Source organism: Vicugna pacos, chromosome 4, assembly GCF_048564905.1.
Source record: "Vicugna pacos chromosome 4, VicPac4, whole genome shotgun sequence".
NCBI lineage: Eukaryota > Metazoa > Chordata > Mammalia > Artiodactyla > Camelidae > Vicugna > Vicugna pacos.
Genome location: NC_132990.1, coordinates 61,045,912 through 61,071,184, shown reverse-complemented (window position 1 = coordinate 61,071,184; position 25,273 = coordinate 61,045,912). Strand labels below are relative to the sequence as shown.

The 25,273-nt window shown below is 46.9% G+C and overlaps 3 protein-coding genes and 1 long non-coding RNA gene across 7 annotated transcripts in view; 1 reads left to right on the top strand and 3 right to left on the bottom strand.

Moving 5' to 3' along the window:
* The window catches only part of SLC31A2 (solute carrier family 31 member 2), a 445,176-nt gene that overhangs the window by 170,613 nt on the left and 249,290 nt on the right, over positions 1–25,273 (bottom strand). The window lies entirely within an intron of this gene.
* SLC46A2 (solute carrier family 46 member 2) lies at positions 134–18,702 on the top strand. Of its 4 annotated transcripts, XR_012072189.1 has the most exons (5): positions 134–1,449; positions 2,874–2,957; positions 3,371–3,527; positions 5,882–6,349; positions 11,593–12,431. XR_012072189.1 is itself a non-coding variant. In XM_072959934.1 (4 exons), exons 1-4 carry the CDS (start codon positions 333–335, stop codon positions 17,902–17,904), a joined length of 1,362 nt encoding a protein of 453 aa, XP_072816035.1. In that variant the 5' UTR covers positions 136–332; the 3' UTR covers positions 17,905–18,702. The 4 variants fall into 4 exon arrangements, 3 of the variants coding, with proteins under 3 accessions (XP_072816035.1, XP_072816034.1, XP_031533278.1); XM_072959934.1 differs by lacking the exons at positions 5,882–6,349; positions 11,593–12,431 and adding an exon at positions 17,901–18,702 and having other exon boundaries at positions 136–1,449; XM_072959933.1 differs by lacking the exons at positions 5,882–6,349; positions 11,593–12,431 and adding an exon at positions 17,717–17,788 and having other exon boundaries at positions 136–1,449.
* On the bottom strand, positions 12,429–17,242 carry LOC140696133 (uncharacterized). Its single transcript, XR_012072194.1, has 3 exons — positions 17,038–17,242; positions 15,775–15,823; positions 12,429–12,467 (listed from the first exon to the last, which is right to left on the bottom strand). It is a non-coding gene; the product is annotated as an uncharacterized lncRNA (long non-coding RNA).
* Positions 17,336–25,273, bottom strand: part of SNX30 (sorting nexin family member 30) — a 91,537-nt gene continuing 83,599 nt past the window's right edge. Inside the window, exon 9 of the mRNA XM_015248331.3 lies at positions 17,336–23,511. Coding sequence (XP_015103817.2) covers positions 23,452–23,511 — 60 coding nt within the window. The 3' untranslated portion in view covers positions 17,336–23,451. The remainder of the gene's footprint in view (positions 23,512–25,273) is intronic.

Below are 25,273 nucleotides of genomic sequence, written 5' to 3'. Positions count from 1 at the left end.
GGAAATCGAACCCTGGTTCGGCGGCCGCGCTCCCCGGAGCAGCGTGACGCGGGGCGCCGGGCCGAGGCGAGACTCCCGCGCCTGGCTTCCCTGGGCGGCCGCCAGTTCTGCTCGGAAGGCAGGGGCGGGGCGCGGCCTTTTTCCGTCCTGGGAGGAGTGGCCGCGGCCCCGGAGGTCACTGGGCCGCCTGGCTGGCTGCTGTCACTTGTGCCCGGTGCCTTGCTCAGCTCGACTCTCCCCTTTCCCAAGCGCACCCACACTCGGAGTGAGCCCGGCCCTCCAGGGCAACTGCCAGCAAGCAAGCTGCTCCATCCCCACATCAGAGAGACCACATGGGCCCCGGGACCATCTGCCCTTGGAGGGGCCCCCTGCCTTGCCAGGTGTGGACCTGGATCGAGCCTGTGGTGGCCTCCACCCAGGTGGCTACCTCTCTCTACGACGCGGGGCTGCTCCTGGTGGTGAAGGCTTCCTTCGGAGTGGAGGCCTTCTCCAACCACAGCGCCAGCCTGTCGCCCCGGGGGGCTCAGGAGGATCAACAGCAGAAAGCCATCTCCAACTTCTACATCATCTACAACCTCGTGATGGGCCTGACACCCCTGCTCTCAGCCTATGGGCTGGGCTGGCTCAGCGACCGCTACCACCGCAAGATCTCCATCTGCGTGCCACTGCTCGGCTTCCTGCTCTGTCGCCTGGGGCTGCTGCTGAAGGTTCTGCTGGACTGGCCCGTGGAGGTGCTATACGGGGCGGCAGCGCTAAATGGACTGTGCGGCGGCTTCTCGGCCTTCTGGTCAGGGGTCATGGCCCTGGGCTCCCTCGGCTCCTCCGAGGGCCGCCGCTCCCTGCGCCTGATCCTGATTGACCTGATCCTGGGCTTGGCGGGATTCTGCGGGAGCATGGCCTCGGGGCATCTCTTCAAGCAGATGACCGGGCACTCCAGGCAGGGCCTGGTGCTGACTACCTGCAGCGTGAGCTGTGCCGCTTGCGCCCTTTTCTACAGCCTCTTGGTGCTGAAGGTCCCTGAGTCCACGGCCAAGGCTAGCAAGGCTGTGGATATGGTGTCTGGCACGACCGGCTCTTATCGCACACTGGATCCTGATCAGCCAGACAAGGAGAGTGTCGTGGAGCACCCTCCACCTCCTGGAAAAGCAAAGCCCAAAAAAACCATCATTGCCCTGCTCTTTGTGGGAGCCGTCGTGTATGACCTGGCAGTGGTGGGCACGGTGGACGTGATGCCCCTTTTTGTGCTGAGGGAGCCTCTGAGTTGGAACCAAGTGCAGGTGGGCTATGGTATGGCTGCAGGGTACACCATCTTCATCACCAGCTTCCTGGGCGTCCTGGTCTTCTCCCGCTGCTTCCGGGACACCACCATGATCATGATTGGGATGGTCTCCTTTGGGTCGGGAGCCCTCCTCTTGGCTTTTGTGAAAGAGACATACATGTTCTACATTGGTGAGTCTGGCTTTCTTGGGGAGGCAGGACGAGGACACTGCTGGCCCCCTGAGTCATGGGGCTGCCCCCAGGAATGCTGTGGTCTAGGTGTCCCAGTTCAGCATCAGAGATCATGCCTGCTACCTAGGAGACACAAGGGAGACAGGATCACATGCGCTCGAGTTTATCTGTGTTGTACTGTGTCCTGTGCCACTCATGCTGCCCACTGAAATGTGACCAGAATGGTGTCCGTAGCTCTAGGAAGTCCAGGGAGGGGGTGGTCAGTGGCGCATGGAGTCAGTAAGAGCGGTTGCAGATGGCCTTGAATGGTGGAGATGGGGTTGAGGTTCTTCTCCCCAGTTTTAAAGCGATAGAACAGTAAGTAATCCAGCTGAAAAAGTTCCTTAACTAAAATCAATTTGGGTCAAGCACAGGCTTTTTAAAAACAGATAAAAATTTTCTATAAATGCCTTTCACAACCAATGAAATACATTCCCTCAAGGAAGTAGAATGAAGTTTCTACCCGAGGACACAATCATAAGCAGAGACCTCTGCACCAGAGTGGCAATAGAACTTTCTACAGTGATAGAGATGTTCTGTATCTGTTCTGGCCAGTACAGTAGCCACTAGCCGTGGGTGGCTATGGAGCACGTGAAATGTGGCCAGTGCAGCTAAAGACCAGAATTTTTCACTGTATTTCATTTGAATTAATTTAAATAGTCCCACATGGCTGGCTAATGGCTAACATAATAGAACAACCCTAAACGGTTACGAGACTGTCCTTTGGCTGAAGTCACACACCTCAGAAAAACACCTCACAAAATGGCCAGATTACCTTCGGCCAGCTCCCAGTTAAACAGGCCATGTGCAAAATCAGAGGAGCCCCCCCCCCTTCCCTCCTCATCATGTCTACCTACCCTCCTCACACACGCTTACACTCTCATTCACACACCGCATCGGGATCCTGAATGGGTCTTGAGGGAGGGAGGGGTGTGTGGCAGCTGTGCTGGTGGCACATGTTTCTGGATGCAGCTTGCCAAAACTCCTGGGACCGTCTCCCAGAGGTGACGATGAACAGCCAGGGAGAACGCTTCCCTCCCAGGAGGCAGAGGAGTTTTGAGTCAACTGAGTGACATCAGCTCCACTTCCCTAGAAACCACTTAACTCTGCCAATACAGATACCTTTCAGCTGTCACCACGTCAACTGTGCCTTGCTACCCGGCAGAGGGGTCTGCAGCATCTATGGCTCCATCAGAGAGTCCGCCTGCCTGGGGAGGGGGCGGCAGGGGTGCTAGTCTGCCAGCTGACAAACCACTTCTCGAAGGGCAGGCCACACTGGGATTGGGGGAGGGGGTTTCTGAGGGAGGTTTCTGTTCTCTTCTCATTTACCCTTTTGGCCAAGGCTGGGCTACAGTGAGGAGTGTTCTTGTGTGATTCCTTTCCAGCTCGGGCCGTCATGCTGTTCGCGCTCATCCCCATCACAACCATCCGATCAGCAATGTCCAAACTCATCAAGGACTCCTCTTACGGTGAGTGAGAGGAATCTCTGAGCTGCTCTGCCAGGGCGGTTTCAGAGCTGCCGGGCTCGAGGCACAGGGTTTGGGCTGGCGGAAGACCTAGGAGAGAGTTCCAGAAGCAGCCCCGAAGACACTAGGAACATGCTGGTGTCCATCTAGGGCAGAGGGAGTGAAAAGTGGAGGGTGGGCAAGGCTTGGAAAGTCAGATGCTGGAAAGCTGCAGTTGAATGGAGACACGACCATCCCCGGCCACGGTGGGAGGCAGCTGGAAGGAGGCCAGAGTCCTGGCGAAGTGAACCACAAAGGCTGAGTGGGAGTCTGGGAAGAGCTGGGGGTCTCCTGAGACCTCCCCAGAGACTCAGCTGTTGGGAAACACAGAGGGGGACAGCATGGTAACCCTCTCGATCCCCTCGTCCCTTCCACAGGAAAAGTGTTCGTCATCCTGCAGCTGTCCCTGGCTCTGACCGGAGTGGTGACCTCCACCATATACAACGAGCTTTATCAGCTCACCATGGAGAAGTTCGTCGGCACCTGCTTTGCTCTCTCCTCCTTCCTCTCCTTCCTGGCCATCATCCCAATTGGGTAAGACAGGAGCAGCGTCTGCTGCTTGGGCTGGGGCCTGGGGCCTGGGGCCTGGGGCTCTGGGGAAGGCCTGCTGGGGCATTTCCAGCCGGTTATCGTGAAGGATTGTTTCTTTGCAGCATCTGCACAGTGGGTCCTGAGTAGGCCCTGTCACAGAGGAAAAGTTCGCCTGTTCCCCCAAATTAATAATCTGACAATTTGGGAGTTCCCTGAAGTCATAAATAATAAATGGAGGGCCCAACTCGCTGGCTCACTTCCTGGCAGTTTTGTAATACAACTTATTTATAGGAGCCTCATTTACTTCCTTGTAATCAGAGGCTGAGATTAGAATACCCTCTTGAATCACTCAGACCTCTTGCATTTAGTCTCCATTAGGTGAGAGTCTCGCTTCCAAGCACTCTCTCCTCTGTGCCCACTGACGGCTGGGCGCCCAGCAGCCTCTGCTCAGTGCCCTGGCAGTCTCATGGCCACCGGACTGTGTGAGCATCCCTGTGGGACTTGGGCAATTCCTTTGACCTCTCTGGGGGATCTGTCTCATTTGTAAAATAAGATCGCTAAAGTCTGGGAGATGACACGCCAGAGGAGCAAAGGAAGGGCTCCAGTCCCATGAGAAGAGCATGAGCCCAGGTCACCACCAAAGTGGGCCACACAGAACAGTCTGGTCTCTGACTAGCCCTGTCTCAGGGACACACAGGAAGAGCCACACGTGCAAGCCATGTATATTATTTTAAACTTTCTAGTAGCCACACCTAAAAACAGTAAAAGGAACAAGAGAACTCACTTTAATAACATATTGGATTTGGCCCAATATGTCCAAAATACCATTTGGAATCCCTTTACAAAATCAATGAGTTGCTTTTTTTTTTTTTTCTGACTAAGTCTTTGAAACCTCGTATGTGTTTTACGCTGACAGCACATCTCAAGTTGAACACATTTCAGGTGTTCAGTAGCTGAGGGAACTAGTGGCTGCCATACAAGACGGCTCAGTTTTGGTCTGTTTAGGCCTTTTTATCCCTTTCCCTAAAGTGAGGTTCTCTCACACTTGTGTCAGTCCCACCAGAGGCGAAAAGAACACAATAACTATATCCACAAGAAGCTGCAGGGGGCTTGACACAGATTTGTATTTTAAAGGGACCTGCCTAGCAGCGCACAGAAGCTCTGCATATCAGTAATGGCGGTATTATGGGCAGCAGAGTAGAACAGAATTGATGGCAGACTGGAAGAACTGGGAAGTGGATGGTGGAAAGGGCTTTTTCTGAATCCTCATATCATAAAAGGTCCCTGCCTACTTAGAAGGTTGAGCCTCCTGAGACAGGAGCCATCAATCTTGAGGGCTGTTTGCTTTATTTCATGGTTGAGAGAAGTAAGATGTGAAGATCAAACAGCTGAGAGAATTTGTGCAAAACAACAGGCATGATGACTGGTGCCTTCTTGGTCCAGTTCTCATTTTCTTAAGGTGTGGGACTGAGCCAGACCTGTCCCCGAGCTGCCCAGCCCTTAGGCTTTTTCACGCGCCTTTGTTTTCATGAGTCTTGGCTGAATGGTTGGGTTTAGCTAGACCTGGCACACAATGCAAGCATCTTGGGAGTCCCAGCTCTTTGTCCGAGTAATAGATTAGGAGCTATGCCACTTGGCTATCCACTCCCATTTGATTGGCAATTGGTTGAAACGGTCTCTTGAATCTAAACAAATAAACAAAACCCAAAAAACAACAAAGGAAAACAAGTCTGACCAGGTAACGTGTGTCATAGCTGGAGATAAAAATGGACAAATGAAAGCAATGAGAATATACAATAACACAGTTTCATTGCTTCATATGTGCGCTGAGTAGACGCTCTGCCTTCGCTGAGACACTCTGGGGTACACGAGGCAGGTGTGCTGCCCTTGACCTCTCACCCCAGTGGACTCTGTGACATCACCCAGTCCTACATTCAGAGCATGGAGTTTTGATTAAGATGTGCCTGGTCTTCGTGGTCTTAGATTGCAGAAGCAGGGACAGAATCTTGACCCAGTCAAATAAGTAACTGAATGTGTATGTGAATGAAGCACTTAAGTTGTTTCTCTGTTGTAGACATTTAGCAGTAGAGGGACCCATGTACAGACAGACTCCTTTGCTCACTGTACATTGGAATCACCTGGAGAGATCTAAGAACTATCGATGTTAGGGTCCCACCCCCAGAGATTCTGACTCAGTTAATCTGGGATGCAGCCTGGGCACAGGAATTTTTTTAAAGCTCTGGAGTTTATTTGGAGGTACAACCAAGGTTAAGAACTTCTAGTATAAAGGAAATGTTTCCATTACCTTTCCCTTCCGCGAAGTCCCTAAATAAACAAAAATCCAGAAATTCTTACAGGAGGCCAAGGCTCGTACCATCCATCATTAAGTGTGATCAACAGGAAAGACCAGTGGAACTCTCTGACCGCAGAAAGAGAAGTCACATTCCAATGACATAAAAGCCCAGGAGGGGAAAGGAACAAAAAGGCCCAGGAAGACATGTCACAGCAGGGGAACAGAGGAGGCTGTGGCGGGCAGAAGGCCGGGAGGAGAGGTTCCCCAGGCCAGGGCTGCCAACAGCCTGTTTGCTGGAAGGAACTGTGGCCTCCTCTCCTTCCTGGTACCAAAGTGAGCCAATTTCATGTGGAGGACTTGCCCTCTCCTGCTGGCTCTTCTTGACATGCCGCAGGGAGATGCTGAGGAAATAACTGACTGGCTCTGCCCATCTGCAACCCACTGACCACCCAGCCCACATGGGCTCAGCTGCTGCCTCGTGCTTCGCAGAGAAAACAGACGCCACCTTAGGAGAACGGCTCATTTTCTGCAAGTAGGTCTACACGCATCCTATTCTTCCCCCAACCCCTCTTACAGCCAATGATAGCAAACACTTCAGTAGCCCTTATTATGTGCCAGGCACTTAAATAGTTCATATATTTTAACTAATTTAACCTTTTCAAACAATCCTTTGAGGTAACCACCATTTTCTCCCCATTTTACAGAAGATGAAACAGACTAAGGTTTTGTGTAACTTGCTAAAGCTTATACAGCTAATAAGTGGAAGAGACAGGACTTGAACCTGGGCGGTCTCTGTCAGCCACTACTTGACATTGCTTCTTAGAAAAGGCACTGGGCATCTGGGTGGCACCTCTCCCAACGCCTCAGAGAGCCCACTGCACCAGTTAGCTGCTCCCACTCTGGAATTCTTCCTACCAGATCTGGCATGGGACCTGCTGCCCCATCTCTCCTCCTCCTCCTCTTTCTAGCCAGGTTCTCCACTGCTGGTCTGCACCTGCTGTCTCAAGTCCTCACCTCCTGTTTGCTTTTCAACCCACTACAGACTGACTTCCCCTGCTTAGCTTCACCAGGGCTGCAGTCACCAAGATCTGACTTCTTTTTATAGCTGAATTCAGTGGACGTCAGAGGATGCAGGTATCCTTGCAATCCTCATCCCTCACGGTTTCTCAGCTGCCCCAAAACCGTTGGTCACTCTTGCCTTTGGGAGGCCCTTGTCACTGTCACTCAGCTTAACACCTCACTCTCCCAGTTTTTCTCCTGGTGGCTTCATCTCTACGAACTGCCACGTGGAAGACTTCTGTGGGGCTCTGCTCTCCATGTTCTAAGCAATCTAAAGTATTTTCAAAATTTCAAATTACCATGTAAATTTCCAAAACTGAGTTCTTGCTGCCCTCCTATGCCTGCTCCCTCCAGTCGTCCCCACCTCCTTGAATGACATCAGCACCCGCCCAGGGTGGAATTCTGAGTCACCAGTGTCCTCCCTCTTCATCTCCCCACACCTCCAATCCATCAGGCTTCGTGGATTCTACCTCCAATATATGCCTCAAATTCACCCTTTTCTTTTTATCCCTACTGCTTCCAGTCCTAGTTAAAAGCACTTGGGTGATCGAATTAGCCCCTGGGCCCTTCTCCCCGCATCCATACTTGCTTCCTCACCATCCTCACTCTGCCACGTGGTCAGCAATTTCCTTAAAGTGTGTATCAGCTCACATCATCTCCTGCTTGAAAGCTCTGCACTTGGCTTTCATTGCTCTTAGGATAAGACTTGGACATCTTACCATGGACCATGAGGTTCTGCATAATCCAGCCTCCAGTTCCAGCCACGAACCACCCTCTCTGCTCCATGCTTCAGCCCCAGGAGCCTCCCCTGATGCTCGTCCCTCCTTCCTTAGCCACACGTCTTAACACAGCTAGCTGTGGTCTTAACTTGAACACCATTTTCTCAAAAAGGATTTGAGAAAGTCTTCTCAATCTAAATTAGATCCTTCTATTATATGCTCCCCAAGCTGCCTCTACCTTTCCTTCATAGCATGACAGTTGATTTTTCAGTGGTTATCCATCTTACATGCTTGCCCACTAGACTGTAGGCTCCCTGAGGGTAGGAACCATGCCTGTTTGGTTCGCTGAAATCCTCTGTGTCCAGCAGAGAGCTTGGCATGTAAGAAGTACTCAAAAAGTGTTTAATGAAAAAAAACAACAGGAGAACCTGGGTAAAAGTATAAGGCACTCTGTACTATTTTTTATAATTTTTCTATACGTCTGATATTATCGCAAAAAAAAAAGTGTTTAATGAATGAGCAATCTGTCAGAAGGGTATGACACCGACTAGCCAGCCCTGCTGACCATCCACATTCCAGAGCCTGCCTGTTAATTGACCATGAAGTCAGGTCGGTTGGCCTTCACCATATTAACAAAAAAGTTAATAGTCAATCGAAGAAATAGAAAATTTTATTCATGCTAACGGTGAGGACTATAACCCAGGAGACAGTCGTTCAGAAAGCTCTGAGGACTGTTCTGCCTGTTAGAGGTCAGGGCACAGTTTCATTTATTTTTGAGACAAAGGGCTATACATCAAAGTAACACACTGGCATAGTCCAACAAGGCGAGTAGCGGGCTGTTGGGATCCCCTTTATGGGATTCTATCTCCTAAGAGGTTACCCTGCTGGCACCACGGGGAAATTGCTTTTTTTTTTTTTTCAGGCATGTAGGAATTCCTGTCTTCTGAGGGGAATGTACAATACAGGTACACAATGCACACTAACGGGGAGGAGCAAGTGGCTCAAATGGGCAGAGAGAATTGTATGTTTAAAATTTTTCTTGTCCTGCCTTAATTTTATTTAAAAATAATTGTAATTGAAGTATAGTTGACTTGCAGTGTTAGTTTCTGGTGTACAACACAGTGATTCAGCTATACATGTTCTTTTTCATATTTTTCATTATAGGTGATTACAAGACATTGAATATAGTTCCCTGTGCAACAGGACCTTGTTTTTTTTAATCTATTTTATATATGTTTTATCTGCTAATCCTAAACTCCTAATTTATCCCTGTCCCACCCTTTCCCTCCTGGTAACCATAAGTTTGCATTCTATGTGAGCGTGTTTCTGAATTGTAAATAAGTTCACTTGTATCATATTTTAGATTCCACATATGAGTAATATCGTATATTTGTCTATTTTACTTCACTAGAATGATCTCTAGGTCCATCCATGTTGCTGCAAATGGCATTACTGCAGTGCCAACTGGTGCCTGCTGAGGCCCTGTGACCCCCCCCCCACCTTCCTGGGCTCTCAGATGTCCGCCTGCAATCCCTTAAAAAAGCAAAGTACACCCTTTCCTAACGTGTTGGCCTTAACAGAGTAAACAGCCCTGGGAAATGACCAGCCTCGCCGTAGCTCAGGCTGCCTTGCTCAGCCCATGTCTCCTCCTCCTCGGAATCATAAATTCCACTACCTGGCTGTGTCAGCCCGTGGCTCCATGTCACAGAAGTCGTAAATCTACTATCCGCCCATATATCAAAGCTGCTTACCTCACTTACCGCCAATCAGAAATCCCTTCCCCTGTCCCTTCGTGTTCACAGCCCCTTCCCCAGTGAAAGACCCTGCACGTTCACACTCGGTGGTCACGAAGGCACCTCTTGTCTGTGTGGCCCGCTGTTGCCTATGGCATCATCACTGTTAAACCTTCCTTTGTTCTTAAACTTCTCCCTTTCGGGTAAATTCCCGCATCATCAGCCCACCAAGTGTCCCCCAACAATTATTTCATTCTTTTTTATGGCTTAGTATTTCAGTGTGTGTGTGTATGTGTATAAAATCTCACAACTTCTTTATCCAGTCATCTGTCGATGGACACTTAGGTTGCTTCCATGTCTTGGTTATTATAAATTGTGCTGCTATGAACATTGGGGTGCATGCATCTTTTTCAGTTAGTTTGTCTCTTCTGGATATATGCCCAGTAATGGGGTTGCTAGATCATATGGTAACTCTATTTGTAATTTTTTAAGGAAACCTCCATATTGTTTTCCATAGTGGTTGCACCAACTTACATTCCAACCAACAGTGTACGAGGTTTGCCTTTTCTCTACAACTGCTCCAGCATTTATTTATTTATTTTTTACATTTTTTATTGATTCATAATCATTTTACAGTGTTGTGTCAAATTCCAGTTCCAGCATTTATTATTATTTTTTAACATTTTTTATTGATTTATAATTTTACAATGTTGTCAAATTCCAGTGTTCAGCACAATTTTTTAGTCATACATGGACATATACACACTCATTGTCACATTTTTTTCTCTGTGAGCTACCATAACATTTTGTGTATATTCCCCTGTGCTATCCAGTATAATCTTGTTTATCTATTCTACAATTTTGAAATCCCAGTCTACCCCTATTTATTATTTATAGATTTTTTTAATGATGGCTATTCTGATCGCTGTGAGATGATACCTTATTGTAGTTTTGATATGCATTTTTCTAATAATTAGGGATGCTGAGCATCTTTTCATATGCCTGTTGACCATCTATGTCTTAGGAGAAATGTCTGTTTAGGTCTTCTGCCCAGTTTTTAATTGGGTTGCTGTTAGTTTTTTTTTTTTTTAATTGAATTGTGTGAACTGTGTATTTTGGAAATTAGGCCCTTGTCGGTCACATCCTTTGCAAATATTTTCTCTGGGTTGTCTTTTCACTTTGTTTATGGTTTCCTTTGCTGTGCAAAAGCTTATCAGTTTGATTAGGTCCTATTTGTTTATTTTCCCTTTTATTTCTATTGCCTTGGGAGACTGACCTAAGAGAACGTTGCTAAGATTTATGCCTGTTTGGCCTGTGTTTTCTTCTAGGAGGTTTATAGTGTCTTATGTTTAAATCTTTAAGCCATTTTGAGTTTATTTTTGTGTGTGGTGTGAGGGAGTGTTCTAACTTCATTGATTTACATGTGGCAGATAAAATAATTTCATCGCATTAACCATGTGGCTGTGCTGTAGTGGTCTCCAGCAGGGGTAAGCTGTGGAGCCAGGCCTGGAACCCAGAGTTCACGGGGTCCTAGGCTGGCTGCCTCCAAGTCTTGGCTCCCTCTTGCCAGCTCTGTAATACAGTGAGCTCTTAGTATAGGAAGTGCTCCTCCCTTAGAGCCCTGGGGCTCATGGAAGGTGGGGAACCAGTGTGTAGAAGTTTCTACAAAGCTTTCCCTTAGAAGGGTTTGGATTTATGCTCACATCCCATTCAGCAGCTCCAGGTGTTGTACATCCATCAGGAAGAACTGGGCTCCAGCTTAGAACCTGAGGTGCCTAGAGCTCAAACAAACAGATGAGACAACCAGGGGCCCCATAGGTTGGCTGAAGGACATTCCACAGGTCAGCTTTTAAGACCTATGCATCCATTTATGTACAAATATTTTAAAACAACGTATTGATTTATAGAAGAGAGAAAGGGGCTACAGAAAGGCAGAAGAGGATGGAGCGAAGTCTGCTTGGGATTATCAAAGCTTGATCTTGAAGCTACACCTGGGAACTCATCCTCAGGCAGAAGTGAGATGGAAAGAGATTACCAGAAAAGGAAAATGCAGTTGCAAAGGGTTCTAGATGTTGTGGGACTCTAACGAGACTGGAATGAGACATTCCCTCGGGGGCCCCTCCCTCCCTGCAGTACAGCATTCTGCTGCCATAATGGATAGAGCCTTTGGGTCTATGAGTGATGAAGAGGTGGCTGAGACCTCTTGGCACCCCGTCCCCTTTTCCAGCCACTCTCATATAATTCCCGCTTGTAAATTCTTACAGCATCGTGGCCGCCAAGCAAGCCTCATGGTTGCAGTACGGAGACAGCGCAGAGAGATGAAGGTGCTGATCTGCGAGAACCGAAAACCTCAGCAGTGGCTGGGCCCCTCTGGAGACAAGAGAAGGGACCAGGAACTGGTGACCAAAGTAACCCATTGCCCAAGAAACCCAAGTTCCAGCTGGAGTTGGCCTCAGGTCCCTGGTGGGTGGGGAAAAGCACTTTCCTGGTGATGGAGGAACTTTCTCAGCTTTCAGACGTCCCTAGTAGGCAGAGGTTAGGCTCTGCAGACAGTAGAGCATCAGCTTTTGAAGGGTGACGTGCAGGCTGCACACACAGCCCTTCCAGACGCAGAAGCCCCTTTTCTTCCAGGAATGGTCTCCCGGGGCTCCAGCGTATGGCTAACTGGTCACCTGGGCGCTATGCTAGGAGTCCAGCGTGAGAACTCAATGGCACACATCTTCAGCAGTTGAGGGAATGTGGAAGGGCTGTTTTGTGAGAACTGCCAACAATGAACCTCAGTCAGTATCTTTAAAATATAACCTTGAAAAAAAAAGTTAGCTTTCTTCCCTGAGGCCTTGTTAGCTGTGAACAGCTCAGGAGAGGTCTGGTGCACAGGCACTTGGCTTCAGGGTAGTTTTGTTACTGTTTGAGAAGCAACTATCAAAAGGCTCTCTTCAATGGGATATGAGACTGGATACTTTGTCAACAATACTTCGAAGAGGGGCATCAGGGGAGGAGGGGTGCTGACAGCCATTTTTATTTTGAGGTACTTATTTTCATAGCCTATTTTACTTACATCTATAAAAGCAGACTCACCTAATTAAAATCGACATCCAGGGCATGTGTGTGAATCGTTCTTTCCCAGGTCGGTTTCCCTCTATAATCAGAGATGACATTCTTAGAGTGGGGTAGAACTTAAAGCTAGAAAATGCATTTAAATCTCAGAGTATTGGGGCTGAGCTTGTCTCTCAGACCTTGCAGGGAATGGTCAAAACTTTATGGCACATGGGAGAGGGTGTGGAGAAAAGGGAACCCTCCTACACTGTTAGTGGAAGTGTAATTTGGTACAGCCACTACAGAAAACAGTACGGAGATTCCTTAAACTAAAACTAGACTTACCATATGATCCAGCAATCCCACTCCTGGGCATATATCTGTAGAAAACTCGAATTCAAAAAGATACATGCACCCCAATGTTCATATAGCACTATTTACAATAGCCAAGACATGGAAGCAACCTGAATGTCCATTGACAGATGACTGGATAAAGTGGTGTGTATATATATATATGGTGTGTGTATATACACACACAGATACATACTAGAATACTACTCAGCCATAAAAAAGAATGAAATAATGCTACCTGCAGCACCAAGGATGGATCTAAAGATTATCATACTAAGTGAAGTAAGTCAAAGATAAATACGATACCACTTACATGTGGAATCTAAAATATGATACAAATGAACTTACAAAACAGACTCATAGAAAATGAACTTATGGTTCCAGGGTGGGGGGAGTGGAAGGAGGGATAAATTAGAGGTTTGGAATTTGCAGATACTAACAACTCTATATAAAATAAGGTCCTACTGTATAGCACAGGGAACTATATTCAGTATCTTATAATAACCTATAATGATAAATATAAAAGTATATATATATACACACACGTATAACTGAATCAACACGCTGTGCACCAAAATCTAACACAACATTGTAAATCAACTGTACTTCAATTAAAAAAAAACTTGACAGCTCCTGCCCTAATAGAGTGTATTATCTAGTGGGGGAAGCAGACAGAACAGCAGGCAATGATGTATGTATTTTATAATAAACGTTAACATAAGGGAACACATAATCCAGATATAAGAGAGCAGGGAGGGCTTCTCAGAAGTGGTATATGCTAAGACTGGAAAGATGAGAAGTTACCAAAGCTAGATGTTGAGGGAACTTCCAGGTGAAGGAAAACATGCTGGAAAGCCTGGAGGTGAAAATATCCCAAAATATAGTAAATCAATGTGAGGGAGGGGTAGCAAGGGGGATGGAATCAAGAAGTAAGACTGGAACAGTAAAGATGAACAATATCAAAACAGAGCCTTTTAAAAAGTTTCTCTTTAGAGTAATGGGCATGCTGTTGAAAGGTTTTCAGCAGAAACATGGAATGCTTACAATTCATAGCTTAGAAAGAGGACCCTGGCAGCACTGAGAATACAGTGGTGGAGCAAGGAGTGAACAAGACGTGCAGAAAGGAGACAAGCAGAGAGTGCCTTGCAGGAATCCAGGCAAAGGATGATAGTGGACTGACACTGGGTAAGGAGCGCTGAAGATGGAGAAAAGTAGGCCTTGGAGAAGGATTTGGTAGCTGGAGGTCAACAGGAATTGGTGATGGATGAGCTGCAGAGGGTGAGGTAGATGGAGGCAAGAATGAGTCAGATGTGGGGTGCAGACAACTTGGAGAAAGGCAGAGTTCCCGCTAAGACAGGCAACATGAGCAGAGAAGGTGGGATGGGAAAGATGAGTTCAAGGCCATGCTCTACCTCTCTAAACAACCTCTCACCAATATGTTCATTCCTCTTGACCCCTTGTCTCCCAGACCCTGACCAGTTCACCAACCTAAATGAATCTAATCATTGGCTTCTCCATTCCTGTCCTAAAAAGGAAAAGCTTGCTCTCAACAGCCAGAAAAGTTTCCTTATTTGTCCACATTGACCCTACCATAAACTTGTGGGTTTTAACCTAAGCTGGGTTCTCAACACCCTAGTGTTGACTTTTTTTCAACCCCACCTGTCTCCAGGGTAGCAGTTTCGAACGCTTTCTAATTTCTCCAAGTCGCCGCTTCTTCTAACAGATGTTCTAACCCATTGGTTCTCAGAGCCTGGTTCCTGGACCAGCATCGTTAGCATCCCATGGGAATGCTAGAGCCCCGCCCAAATTAAACTCCAGGGGTGGGGCCCCCACATTGGAGTTTTCATAAGCTCTCAAGTTTAGGAACCACTGTTCTAATCTATAGGCCTTTTTCTTCTTACGAACTTGCCCCAAGTCCCCCTCCTGCTCTCCCTGCGTCCTTAATTCTTGAGGCCTAAAAAGCCCTGCCCTGGGTTCTCTTCCCAGGTAACCTAGTCTACCAGAACTCTTTCCAACAATCTTGTCAAAACATCCATCTGGATTTCCTCAAACCCGAGTCCAGACCAAATTCTCCTTCTCCCAGCCCTAAGCCTGCTCCATCTTTTATGTTTTTCTCCTGATTAATTCCCTGTTTCAGTTAGTGGCATCACCTCCAGCTCCCAGGCTGGAAATCTCTAAGTCATCTCTGACCCTTTCCCTTCACCACAGAAATCTCTTAAATCCATCTCCCTTTCTATCACTTCTTGTCACAACTTCCATGATCGGTTCCCATCTATTCTCCCAGGCCTTCAGTCTGACTACAATCCTCCAGTATACTATTTTCATAATCTTCTTAAAAGGAAAATCATTTTAAAAAAGATATATCCTGAGAAAACTGGACAGCAGCACATAAATCAATGAAGTTAGAATACTCCCTCACACCACACACAAAAATAAACTCAAAATGGCTAAAAGATTTAAATATAAGACAAGACATGATAAACCTCCTAGAAGAAAACATAGGCAAAATATTCTCTGACATAAATCTTAGCAATGTTCTCCTAGGGCGGTCTACCCAGGCAGTAGAAATAAAAGGGAAAATAAACAAATGGGACCTAATCAAACTGATAAGCTTTTGCAAAGCAAAGGAAACCATAAGCAAAACAGAAAGACAACCTACAGAATGGAAGAAAATATTTGCAAACGATGTGACTGACAAAGGTTTAATTTCCAGAATATATAGACAGGTTATACAACTTAATAAAAGAACAAACAACCCAATTCAAAAATTGGAAGAAGACCTAAATAAGCAATTCTCCAGTGAAGACATACAAATGGCCAATAGGCATATGAAAAAATGCTCAGTATTGCCAATTATCAGAGAAAAGCAAATCAAAACTACAACGAGGTATCACCTTCACCAGTCAGAATGGCCATCATTCAAAAGTACATAAATGATAAATGCTGAAGAGGCTGTGGAGGAAAGGGAACCTTCCTACACTGCCAATGGGAATGTAGTTTGGTGCAGCCATTATGGAAAACAGTATGGAGATTCCTCAAAAGACTAAAAATAGACTTACCTTAAATATGATCCAGCAATCCCACTCCTGGGCATATATCCGAGGGAACCTTAATTCAAAAAGACACATGCACATCAGTGTTCATAGCAGCACTATATATAATAGACAAGACATGGAAGCAACCTAAATGTCTATCGACAGATGACTGGATAAAGAAGTTGTGGTATATTTATACAATGGAATACTACTCGGCCATAAAAAAGAATAAAATAATGCCATTTGCAGCAACATGGTTGGACCTTCTAAGTGAAGTCAACCAGAAAGAGAAAGAAAAAGACCATATGATATTACTCATATGTGAAATCTGGGGGGAAAAAAAAGAGGCCACTAATGAACTCATCTACAAAACAGAAACAGATTCCAGACATAGTAAACAATCTTATGGTTACTAGGGGAAAGGGGGTGGGAAAGGATAAATCTGGGAGTTTGATTTGCAAATGTTAGCCACTATATATAAAAATATATATATATAAATAGATTTTTTAAAGTTTCTTTGATATAGCACAGGAAACTATATTCAATATCTTGTGATAACCTTTAATGAAAAAGAATATGAAAATGAATATATGTATATAAATGCATGACTGGGACATTCTGCTATATACCAGAAATTGACACATTGTAACTGACTGTACTTCAATTAAAAAAAAAAGACATATTCCCCTTTTAAGTTTTCAATTGACAAAGCATACAGGAAGGATTGTTATGGAACATCCTTGACATTTAATTTGGCTATACTCAAGTAACAGGAGTTGTGTTCCCATAAGCCTTATCACATAATGAGTGCCCAGCAGACACTCAGGCGGTTTGTCTACATTATTGCTAGTCCTATTGGCAACTCTTCAGGGAAGGTGTGTCTTCTTTTCAAAGATCATAATACTGAATTTCAGAGATGTGACTTGCCCAAATCTACCTAGCTAGTAAGCAGAAAAGCTAAAATCTGATCCAAATCTCTTATCCCACCTTGCTGCCTCCTTTGGTATGACCACAATCTTACATTAACTTCTGTTAGTTAGCCAAGGTTAGGACCAGTTGAAGTCCATTTCCAGTGCACAGCCATCGTGAGGTAAGCTTAACCGAGCATTCTGGTCTCTAATTTACAATACACTCTAATAAACCACAGATATTTCTTCTTTCCTTACAGATTTTTTTTAAACATACAGCAATAGAAAAAAAAAATCAGGAAATGGCAGGCTCTGACTCAGAATACAACGTCATGCTTTGCCATGGGATGGAGTAGGAAGAAATTCTTCATGTAATTACCTGGGCCGGCTGCCAGCTTTCCCACCAATCACGGCTACGCAGGGACACTAGGTAGTTCCCTCTTCTCCCCAGATTGGCGCCACCTTGTAAGATGCAGCAGAGGGTAAACTGAAGATGAGTCCAAAAAGACATGAGGGATAAAAATAGTTCAATTAAATGTTTTTCTTGCTGCTCTGCATATCCTGATTCTTACAGGCCAAACGATACCTCTGTAGAGAAAATAAGACAACAGAATTTAAGAGGCATGCGTATTTTCCTGTCCTGTAAAGTGGTACAAAGGAGAACATGACTCAAGATAAAGAAAGCATCTTTTATAGGTTTATTGGTCCATTACTTTAACTGAGGTAAAGAAACCTTTTTAAAGTTACAAGCTAATAGTTTATCAAGCAATACAAATTCTTTTGTTTACCTCAAAATGTAATACTAATCCCATAGTAAACAATGGACAGAATTTTTTATACACAGATATATGAAAGAAAGTGGACAAAAACCTCATGCCAGCATCAAAAATGCAACAAAAACTTATTTTCTTTTTATAATCTCTGGGTTCCATTAACAAAGAAAAAAAAAAGACATTCTTTTTAAAGTTTGGTAGCTTCATGGAACAAAGATGTTGATCTGTAAAGAAATCACTTTCTCATCTACGCACATTCTCAAGCACTTTTTTTTTTCTTCACAGCTTTTGATTTGGCTTAATGGCAGCATGGAGAGAAGAGAACACATTTACACAGAGGACTTTATCACTCTCTCGGGTTTTTTTTTCCTTTTAAAATTTTAAATGTCAAAGAATGATTTCTAAAAATAACACAGTCCATAAGCTGGACATGACCTAAACAAAAGGTTTGTTTTTTTGTTTTCAACAGTTAAAATACAAGTTAGAAAGTTTGCTGGCAGTTTATTTCACGGGAATACATCAGATGTACATCATGTCTCAACGCACTCCCCACGCACGGACATCGAGGGAGCAGGCACACAAGTGCAGGTGCTACTGGACAGGACCAAAACCTCAGGAGTGTCCGGGCGAACGGTGCTGACTGCTAAGAGCTGCTGGTTTGGTATTGGATGAAGGCCCAGCTGACACAGGCCTCGTTTTATGCCACTGATTCACATTGTTGTTTGCAATGTATTTTCCCCTCCCCATTTCCCCACTAGGGAGAAAGTGATCTCCTTTTCCTCCTCCAGTATCATTTGTGACTGGAGGGATGGTATGAGACTCTGAGCCAGCCTGTCAAACAGGGGTGCCAGCAGGTGTCACTTGCTCACAGACCTGGCCTCCAGGGAGCCCAGAATCACCTGGTGAGAGAGCGGCACTGCTGGGGGAGATGCGTGCGTAACACCCAGCCACTGGTCTTAATAGGAAAAGCTCTATTAAAATGGACTAAATTAGGTGGGTCAATACCATATGTTTTATGTTTTTGGCATTTCAACCTGTGGAGAATTTCTATCCAAAATACGCTGCTCTGAGGCCCCCACAGTACCTTTCAAAAAGCTGTTCTCCAGAATCGGGGTAAACTTTTAATATTGTCATGATCTACAGTTCTTTGTACCTTTGTGATTTGTCAATACTGATACCATAATAGCCTCTACAATCAAAAATGTGCCAGAGACACGAATCTTTCATACTTTAAAACAAAAACAAACAAACAATAAAAAGGTTTTGTGGTCCCTGTGTTTCCTTACATTATCAAAAATATCATTTGGCAATAGCAAGACTTAGCTTTCTCCTCCCAAAAGGCGGCCCTAATTATGAACCTCACTTTCTTGCTTGTTTCTTTAAGAACAATGAAGACTGGCTATGTTAGGCCCTCAAGTATTTAAGCTGAACAACTGATTACATTTCTAAAAACTCTTTCTATCCAGAATCTAAAAAACACTAGTCGAAGAATAAGGCATATTAGTAGGTGTTGACAAGTTCTCAAAAAGGAGTTAGGTTTTTTTTTTTTTAACAGTCTGTGGCATTTCTAAAAGTCCAGATTTGTTGAGTTTCAAGTGCTAGGTACACAGAATGATTATAAATGAGACAAATAGCTTATCGGTTTGTTAAAGTTATTTTTTCAAAGCACTTATTTACAGGCTATCTATAGTAGTAAAAACTACCTGGATAATTTTTTTTTTTTTTTGCCACACAGAAAGGGTTAGACACTCATACCCAGAGAGTATTTCAAACACGTATGATTAAGAAAGAACAGTCGCGGCCCACCTGACACCCCCACCCTTTCCCCATGCAGACAGCCCTGCACACACACCGATCGGTGCAACTATGAGGAGATTAGATACCCTTAACACAGAAAGCTAACCACCTGTTGGGTGGGTTGGTGAAAAATCAGCTTTCTGGTTTATTCACTGAATTAAAGAAAACCACGAGGGAGAGGTGAACAACTCCAACTCCAGCCCAAGCTGTAGGTCTGCCCCGAGGGCTGACATCTCCCTCAAGTTTACTTGCCTTCTGAACAGAGAAAACACAGGAAGTGAGTGTCCAAGCTGGCGCCACCTGGAGGCCTTTTGAAAGTGAGAAGGGGGACCCAAACGTCCAACAGAATTCTGTAGATAGTGATGGCCAAGGCAGTGTGCCTCCAGCCTTATGATGAGATTACCCAGTTTCCACAGACCTTGAATGTTGGCGTCTGGGAAGGCAGAGTCCAAGATCCACGTGCCCTGCCCTGACCACAGGTAGACCTGTGTTGGCCTCACCTGTTGGGGTCTTAGGATGAGTCAGAACTGGGCTCTACTCTGGCTGCCCAAAACAGCATTTTCCACTCAGAAGAGAGGCTGCTCTGGACTCCCCTCTCCCTCCTCTCTTGCCAGCTCAGGACAGAGTGCAGAGAATGACCATTGTGCAGTCCAGTGAATGGCATCCAGACAGAGCCAGGTGCCCATGATGTCAATGCTATTGATGGCAGGGCCACGTCACACAAACTCTGGGTGTTTCTTGGGCTGATACCGTCCCAAGAGCGAAGGTCCACATGCAGACCACCACATAGCATCGTGCCCTTCTCTCAACAGAACTTCCTGTCGCCCCATCACCAAAGGTAGCCTCACAAGAAGCGAGCGGCAGGTATGCGTTGGATTCCCTCGTGTGGACGGCCACTGAGAAAACACATTCAACAACACCGTAGAACACACTCCGGGTGTGGCTGAAATTTGGCGTGAAGACAAACTTAGCACACATTCCCCACGATTCCCAGAGTTGTGCTGGCTTTTGTTATTTCAGCTAAAGAAAGGGTTGTGGTGGGTTCCGTGAGCAGCACGGTGAAATATGAGCCAATCACATCCATAATCGCACTTGTCTGAGGTCACCAGGAATCATCAAATCTTACTAAAGGATAAAACCCAATCCCGAACCCGGCTGTGCAATCCGTTCTCTCCTCCAGCAGGAGCAGCAGTTCCTTGCTTTGAGCAGAGTGGCCTGGAGTCTTCCCTGTAGATCCAGCATATGATAAGGACGAACAGTGTCCGTATCTGCTACAAATCACGACTGCTCTCTTTGACAATCACCTGACCCTCTCAAATCTGCTCTGTTTCTAGGAATTCTCTCTTCCACCTTAGCCTGGGTTTTTAACCCAGGTGAGCGGATACTTTTGCTTCCCTGGCCCTAGGGACAGTTGACAGGGATGACTTTCCACTCCACTGCCATGTGTTCAAGCCTGAAAACCTGTCCACGTGCAAGGCAGCGCATCCTCAAGCCAAAATCTCCTGGAAAATTAATACAAGAGGGGACTTGGTGATCTCAGCACCACAACTTCGTGGAGCCAAGGAGGATGGGGCGATGAAGCCTCCACGAGGCTGTCTTTGGCACAGAAGTCTCCAGGTTACACTTCTCAAAAGGAACAGCCTTCATGCTGATGGAGCTGAGGAGGGGAATGCTTGGGGCCCGAGGGAGCTGTGGGAGTAGGAAGGGCAGGAGGGCCTCCTCCACTGCCTCCTACCCCTTGCCTTCTGGGCCAGCCTCCTCACCTCATCAGATGCCCGGCCGAAGTAAGGGACAAGGATCCCTTTCCTGGAAAGACCATTTCTCTAAGAAAGGCTGCAACACACCCTGGTTTCCCAAGCTCTGCTATCAGTGGCATGCTGGAGGTCGGCCTGCCTTATTCCAGCTCTCTCTGGGGTCCTAAAGCACAGGGACATCACGTGGGGACCAAACAAATAAAGAGAAAAGCCCAAGATGCCAGAATCCCTTCAGAACCAGTCTTCTGCCTCCGATAATGTAAGGGAATGACTGTGTACCCTGCTCTCTTCCCCAAATGTCCCAATGAGGAACCTGATGGGTTTTGGTTTTTTTCCTTTTGAGGGGCTGCCTTCTTGTGCAACTAACCCTTCCACAGGCATGTCCCTGCGCTTTGGCAACTGCAACAGACTAGAGCCTAGTCTTCCTGTAACTTCTTCCGCAGGTCTTTCCAAGCATCCGTTACTCTGGACAGTATTTTTCAAGCACACATTCCACCAGGCAAGACCTCACACTCCCACAGATGAGCATTTGGCTCTGGGTCAGTTTGCTGTCTTCTGCCAAATATCAACAGAAGGTCCTTCACTTACTGTTAGGTACATGCCCTGATTCTACCACACGTCAGGTTGGACCTGGCCATCCACACCCACGCCAACATGATGGCTTAGAGGTAGAATGAAACACTGAATCACCGCTCGGGGTCGATGGACTGTTCTGACCCTTCTGCTTCAATGACTCATTTCTAATTGTACCAAACAAAAACTTCACATCAAAGGATTTTAGAATGGCATGAATGGGGTCTGACAGCGCACGTACGTACCAATTGATATGAAAATTATCATTTAAAACCACGACTTTTTTAAACATGATAAGAACAGAACCAAACTGTTCTGTGTTGTCCAACTGCTGCCCCGCCAGCATCACGGCTGTGGCTGGCCCGGGACCAACTCTGCAGCTAGATGCGGAATGAAGTGATTTCAGCAGGCTGCACGCTGACCAGTAAGTGCAGGTTAACTCGCACATGCAGCGGTGTCTCAGCACAGGGTTTCATTAAAATAATACCACTACTCCTGCTGCTTGAGGCTCAGATTTATAATTTGACACAGATGAGCCACAGATGAAAGAACACAAACATGACGCAGGTAGCTTCACTTCAAGAGGGGAAAAAAAAAACGAGTTGGAAGAGAGATCCTTTTTGTCTGTTTTGTGCTGACACACTTGAAAAGTAAACCTGGTGATAGTTTGAAATGAAGACTCTCGATGCAGCCAGCAGTCCCCAGGAACTGAGCTGCAAATTGAGGAGGTCTGAGCTCAACTAGAAGCAAAGAGTTCACTGTCATACACGTCATCTTTGCGGCCCATCCGGATACAGACTTTTCTTCCTGACCAGGAAATACTAAGGTTAAAGCACTTCATGCAGAGCACCCACACTGAGTGTATCAAATCCTGACTGTATCGTAACAACCCGCCAGCCTCTCGCTGAAAGTTTGCCCGAACACTCAGGGGACACAGCAGGAAACATTAAACTAGGAATTTTCGGTTGAGGTAAAGGCAAATTACACAAAGCAGACATGGGAGGCGGGGCTCGGGACATGCCCGCTGGGCTCAACCACCGGGGAGCGGCTCCAACTTCAAGACGACGGATATTCCCTAACGGGCCTAATCTCTACCCTGATGACATGTAACGAGCAAAAGAAGAACACTGAAGAACGTCACAGAGAAAAATGCACCTTTTCTTCATTTTACACAAAACAGTTTTCAATCTGCATTTTAGTGTCAAACAAGTTCGGGGAGCACTGCCCCCTCAGTCTCCCAAGGCATCGGACGAGGACAGGGATGCGGGCTTGCTCGCTCTGGTGCGGATGCATCGAGACACTGATCTCAGTGGTCCTGCATGAACCGGAAGCCATAACCCAGGTGTCACTCATCACGGGCAGGCAGCAGGCCAGGTCACGGCTACAGGCCACTGTTCATTAAGGACTTGCCGCTGAGGTGCCGACACCTCCCTGTAGGATGACAAGCCAGGCCCACGGAGGTCAATTCTGGGTCGACTGTGTATCCGTAGAAAGCCAGGGCTGCCTTCCATTCATGCCTTCCTTGCGCCCTTGCAAAGCAGGACCCAGGTTCTCTTCCCCAAACAGGGCACTGTAACGAGATGTCAGACTGTTGGCCGAGGGCTGTCTGGTCCCGCAGTTTCAAATCTTCGCGGGGTCCCCCTGAACAGGCCCCGTCACAACGTGGAGGTATGCTTCTTCCGCTGAGAGATGAGTACGCCTGACAGACGCCACCAAGGAATAAATACGAACTGAAAACAACGGTCGGACGGAGGCGAGGGGAAGGGACAGAAGTACACGGAGGAGAGATGGTTCTGCGGTGGTCCTCTCGGTGCCGCCTCCCTGGCACCGCAGGGACATCCCGGGGTGGGTGCCAGGCCCCGCGCAGGTGGAAGAGTCTCTGTCCCAGGAAGGAACTTACTTGGCCTCTTGCTTCTCCTGCAGCAGCGGGATAATCGACTCCCACGCCATGAGGCACTGCAACGACAACACACACACAGAGCATCAGCGCGGAGAGCGAGACTGAGGGGTCAGCGTCTTCGTCGAGCTCTGATCTACCCTCACATGGCCAGTCCCGCCGGCTCACCTTTGTCTAACGATGCTGACATGTGTTACCCAGAACTGGCAGAAAGAGGGGGAGGTAACAGGTGTTTGTTTTGAATATATCACCGCCCCCCCCACCTCTCTACAAAAGACAGCAGCCTCTCTACGAGGCCTAAATGCACTGTCCATAAAGCTCATGCCAGTGAGTGGAAGTGGCTTCACTTGAAGAAATTTCTTCCCTTCAAAAAGCAGAAGAGAAGACAGGCTGCAAACCCGGGGTGAGGCCCTAGGTTCCCAGCCAGGATGGAGGCTGCTCCAGGTGTGGGTGGTGCTCGCATGAGGACAGAAACCATCTTGGAACGAGCCAGCCACCTGACTCAGAGCTCGGCTTCACCCACCTCACATCTGCTCATCCGGGCCACTCCCGGCTCACCCAGAAGGGAAATGGAGGGGAGGGAACTCTGCATTTACTGAGTTTTATCATGTCCAAACACTGCTATGAATTTTACATTCACTATCGCTAGTCCTCAGAACAACCCTAGGAAGTAAAATTATTATTACAACACAAACACATATTTCATAGGTGGGGAAAATGAGAACGCAGAGAGGTTAAAAAACTTGCCCAAGACACACAGCTCATAAGTGGCAGAGCTCAAGATTCCAGAACGGATGTCCTTTCCACTACACCCATCCCTTTCATTCCAGACCCTTCAGTAGGGCCAAGAACGCGGAGACTGGCACTCTCCTCTGAGAGCACACAGCTTAGCAGAAAGGACCCTCCCTTCAAGCAGCCTCTTGCATAAAGGGGACAGAGGAATTACACAAGGCCTTTCCGAGAAGCAGCCCCAGGGTGAAGCAGGACTTCGTGCTAAGTCATCTGGAGAGAAAATCTGAGGAGGTGGGAGGAGCAGCATCCTTAGGTGAAGCTGGGCAGGGGCCAGCGGGGAGTGGTGACACGGCTCCCTGCTTCCTTCCTTGGTGACCCTGAGGCTGGAGAAGAAGGTGGACAACCTGCCCTACAGAAGGAACCTTGGGGAGCCTGGAGGAGCTTGCTTGCAGCGAGAGACCCAGCGTGGGATCTGCGGCATCCTGGGTTCTGCCCTCTCCCTCGGCCATCATCTCTGATGTGGAAGGTCCTTCCACGTCAGTGATGGAGCCAAGATCACATCAGCTTTCTTTTCAGCCTTTAAACGCTCAAGATTTTTCTCACCTCAGGGCCCTTACATGTGTTGCTCCCTTTGTCAGAATACTCGTTCTTTATCTCCGAGACGCAGGTTAACTGCTGTCTTCTCAGTTTGGTCTTTCCTGCCCTGCCCCGTGCCCCCCACCTGCCCCCTTCTGTCCTGACCTGAATGATGCCCCCCACAACCCCGGTATTTTCTCCCAGTTTCCTGTCCTTCTCCTGTGGAGCACATCTCTCCCTGAAGATGTGGGATTCTTGAATTACTGAGTACCCTCCACCAGACAGAGGGCTCCTTCATGGCAGGATTCCCGCTGCTTTGTTTATCCGTGTGTACCTGGTCCCCTGCATACAGACAGTTCACAAAAAGCACTCATTGAATGAATGCAGGAGCCAAGGCCAGGCCCCAGGACAGGGACCCTGTTTGTGGTGCAGTGGGAAGACACAGATAAAGACCCTGAGTGTGAGTCCCGGAACCCGGGCCTTGGGGACATTGGAATTAATCACCAAGAGGAA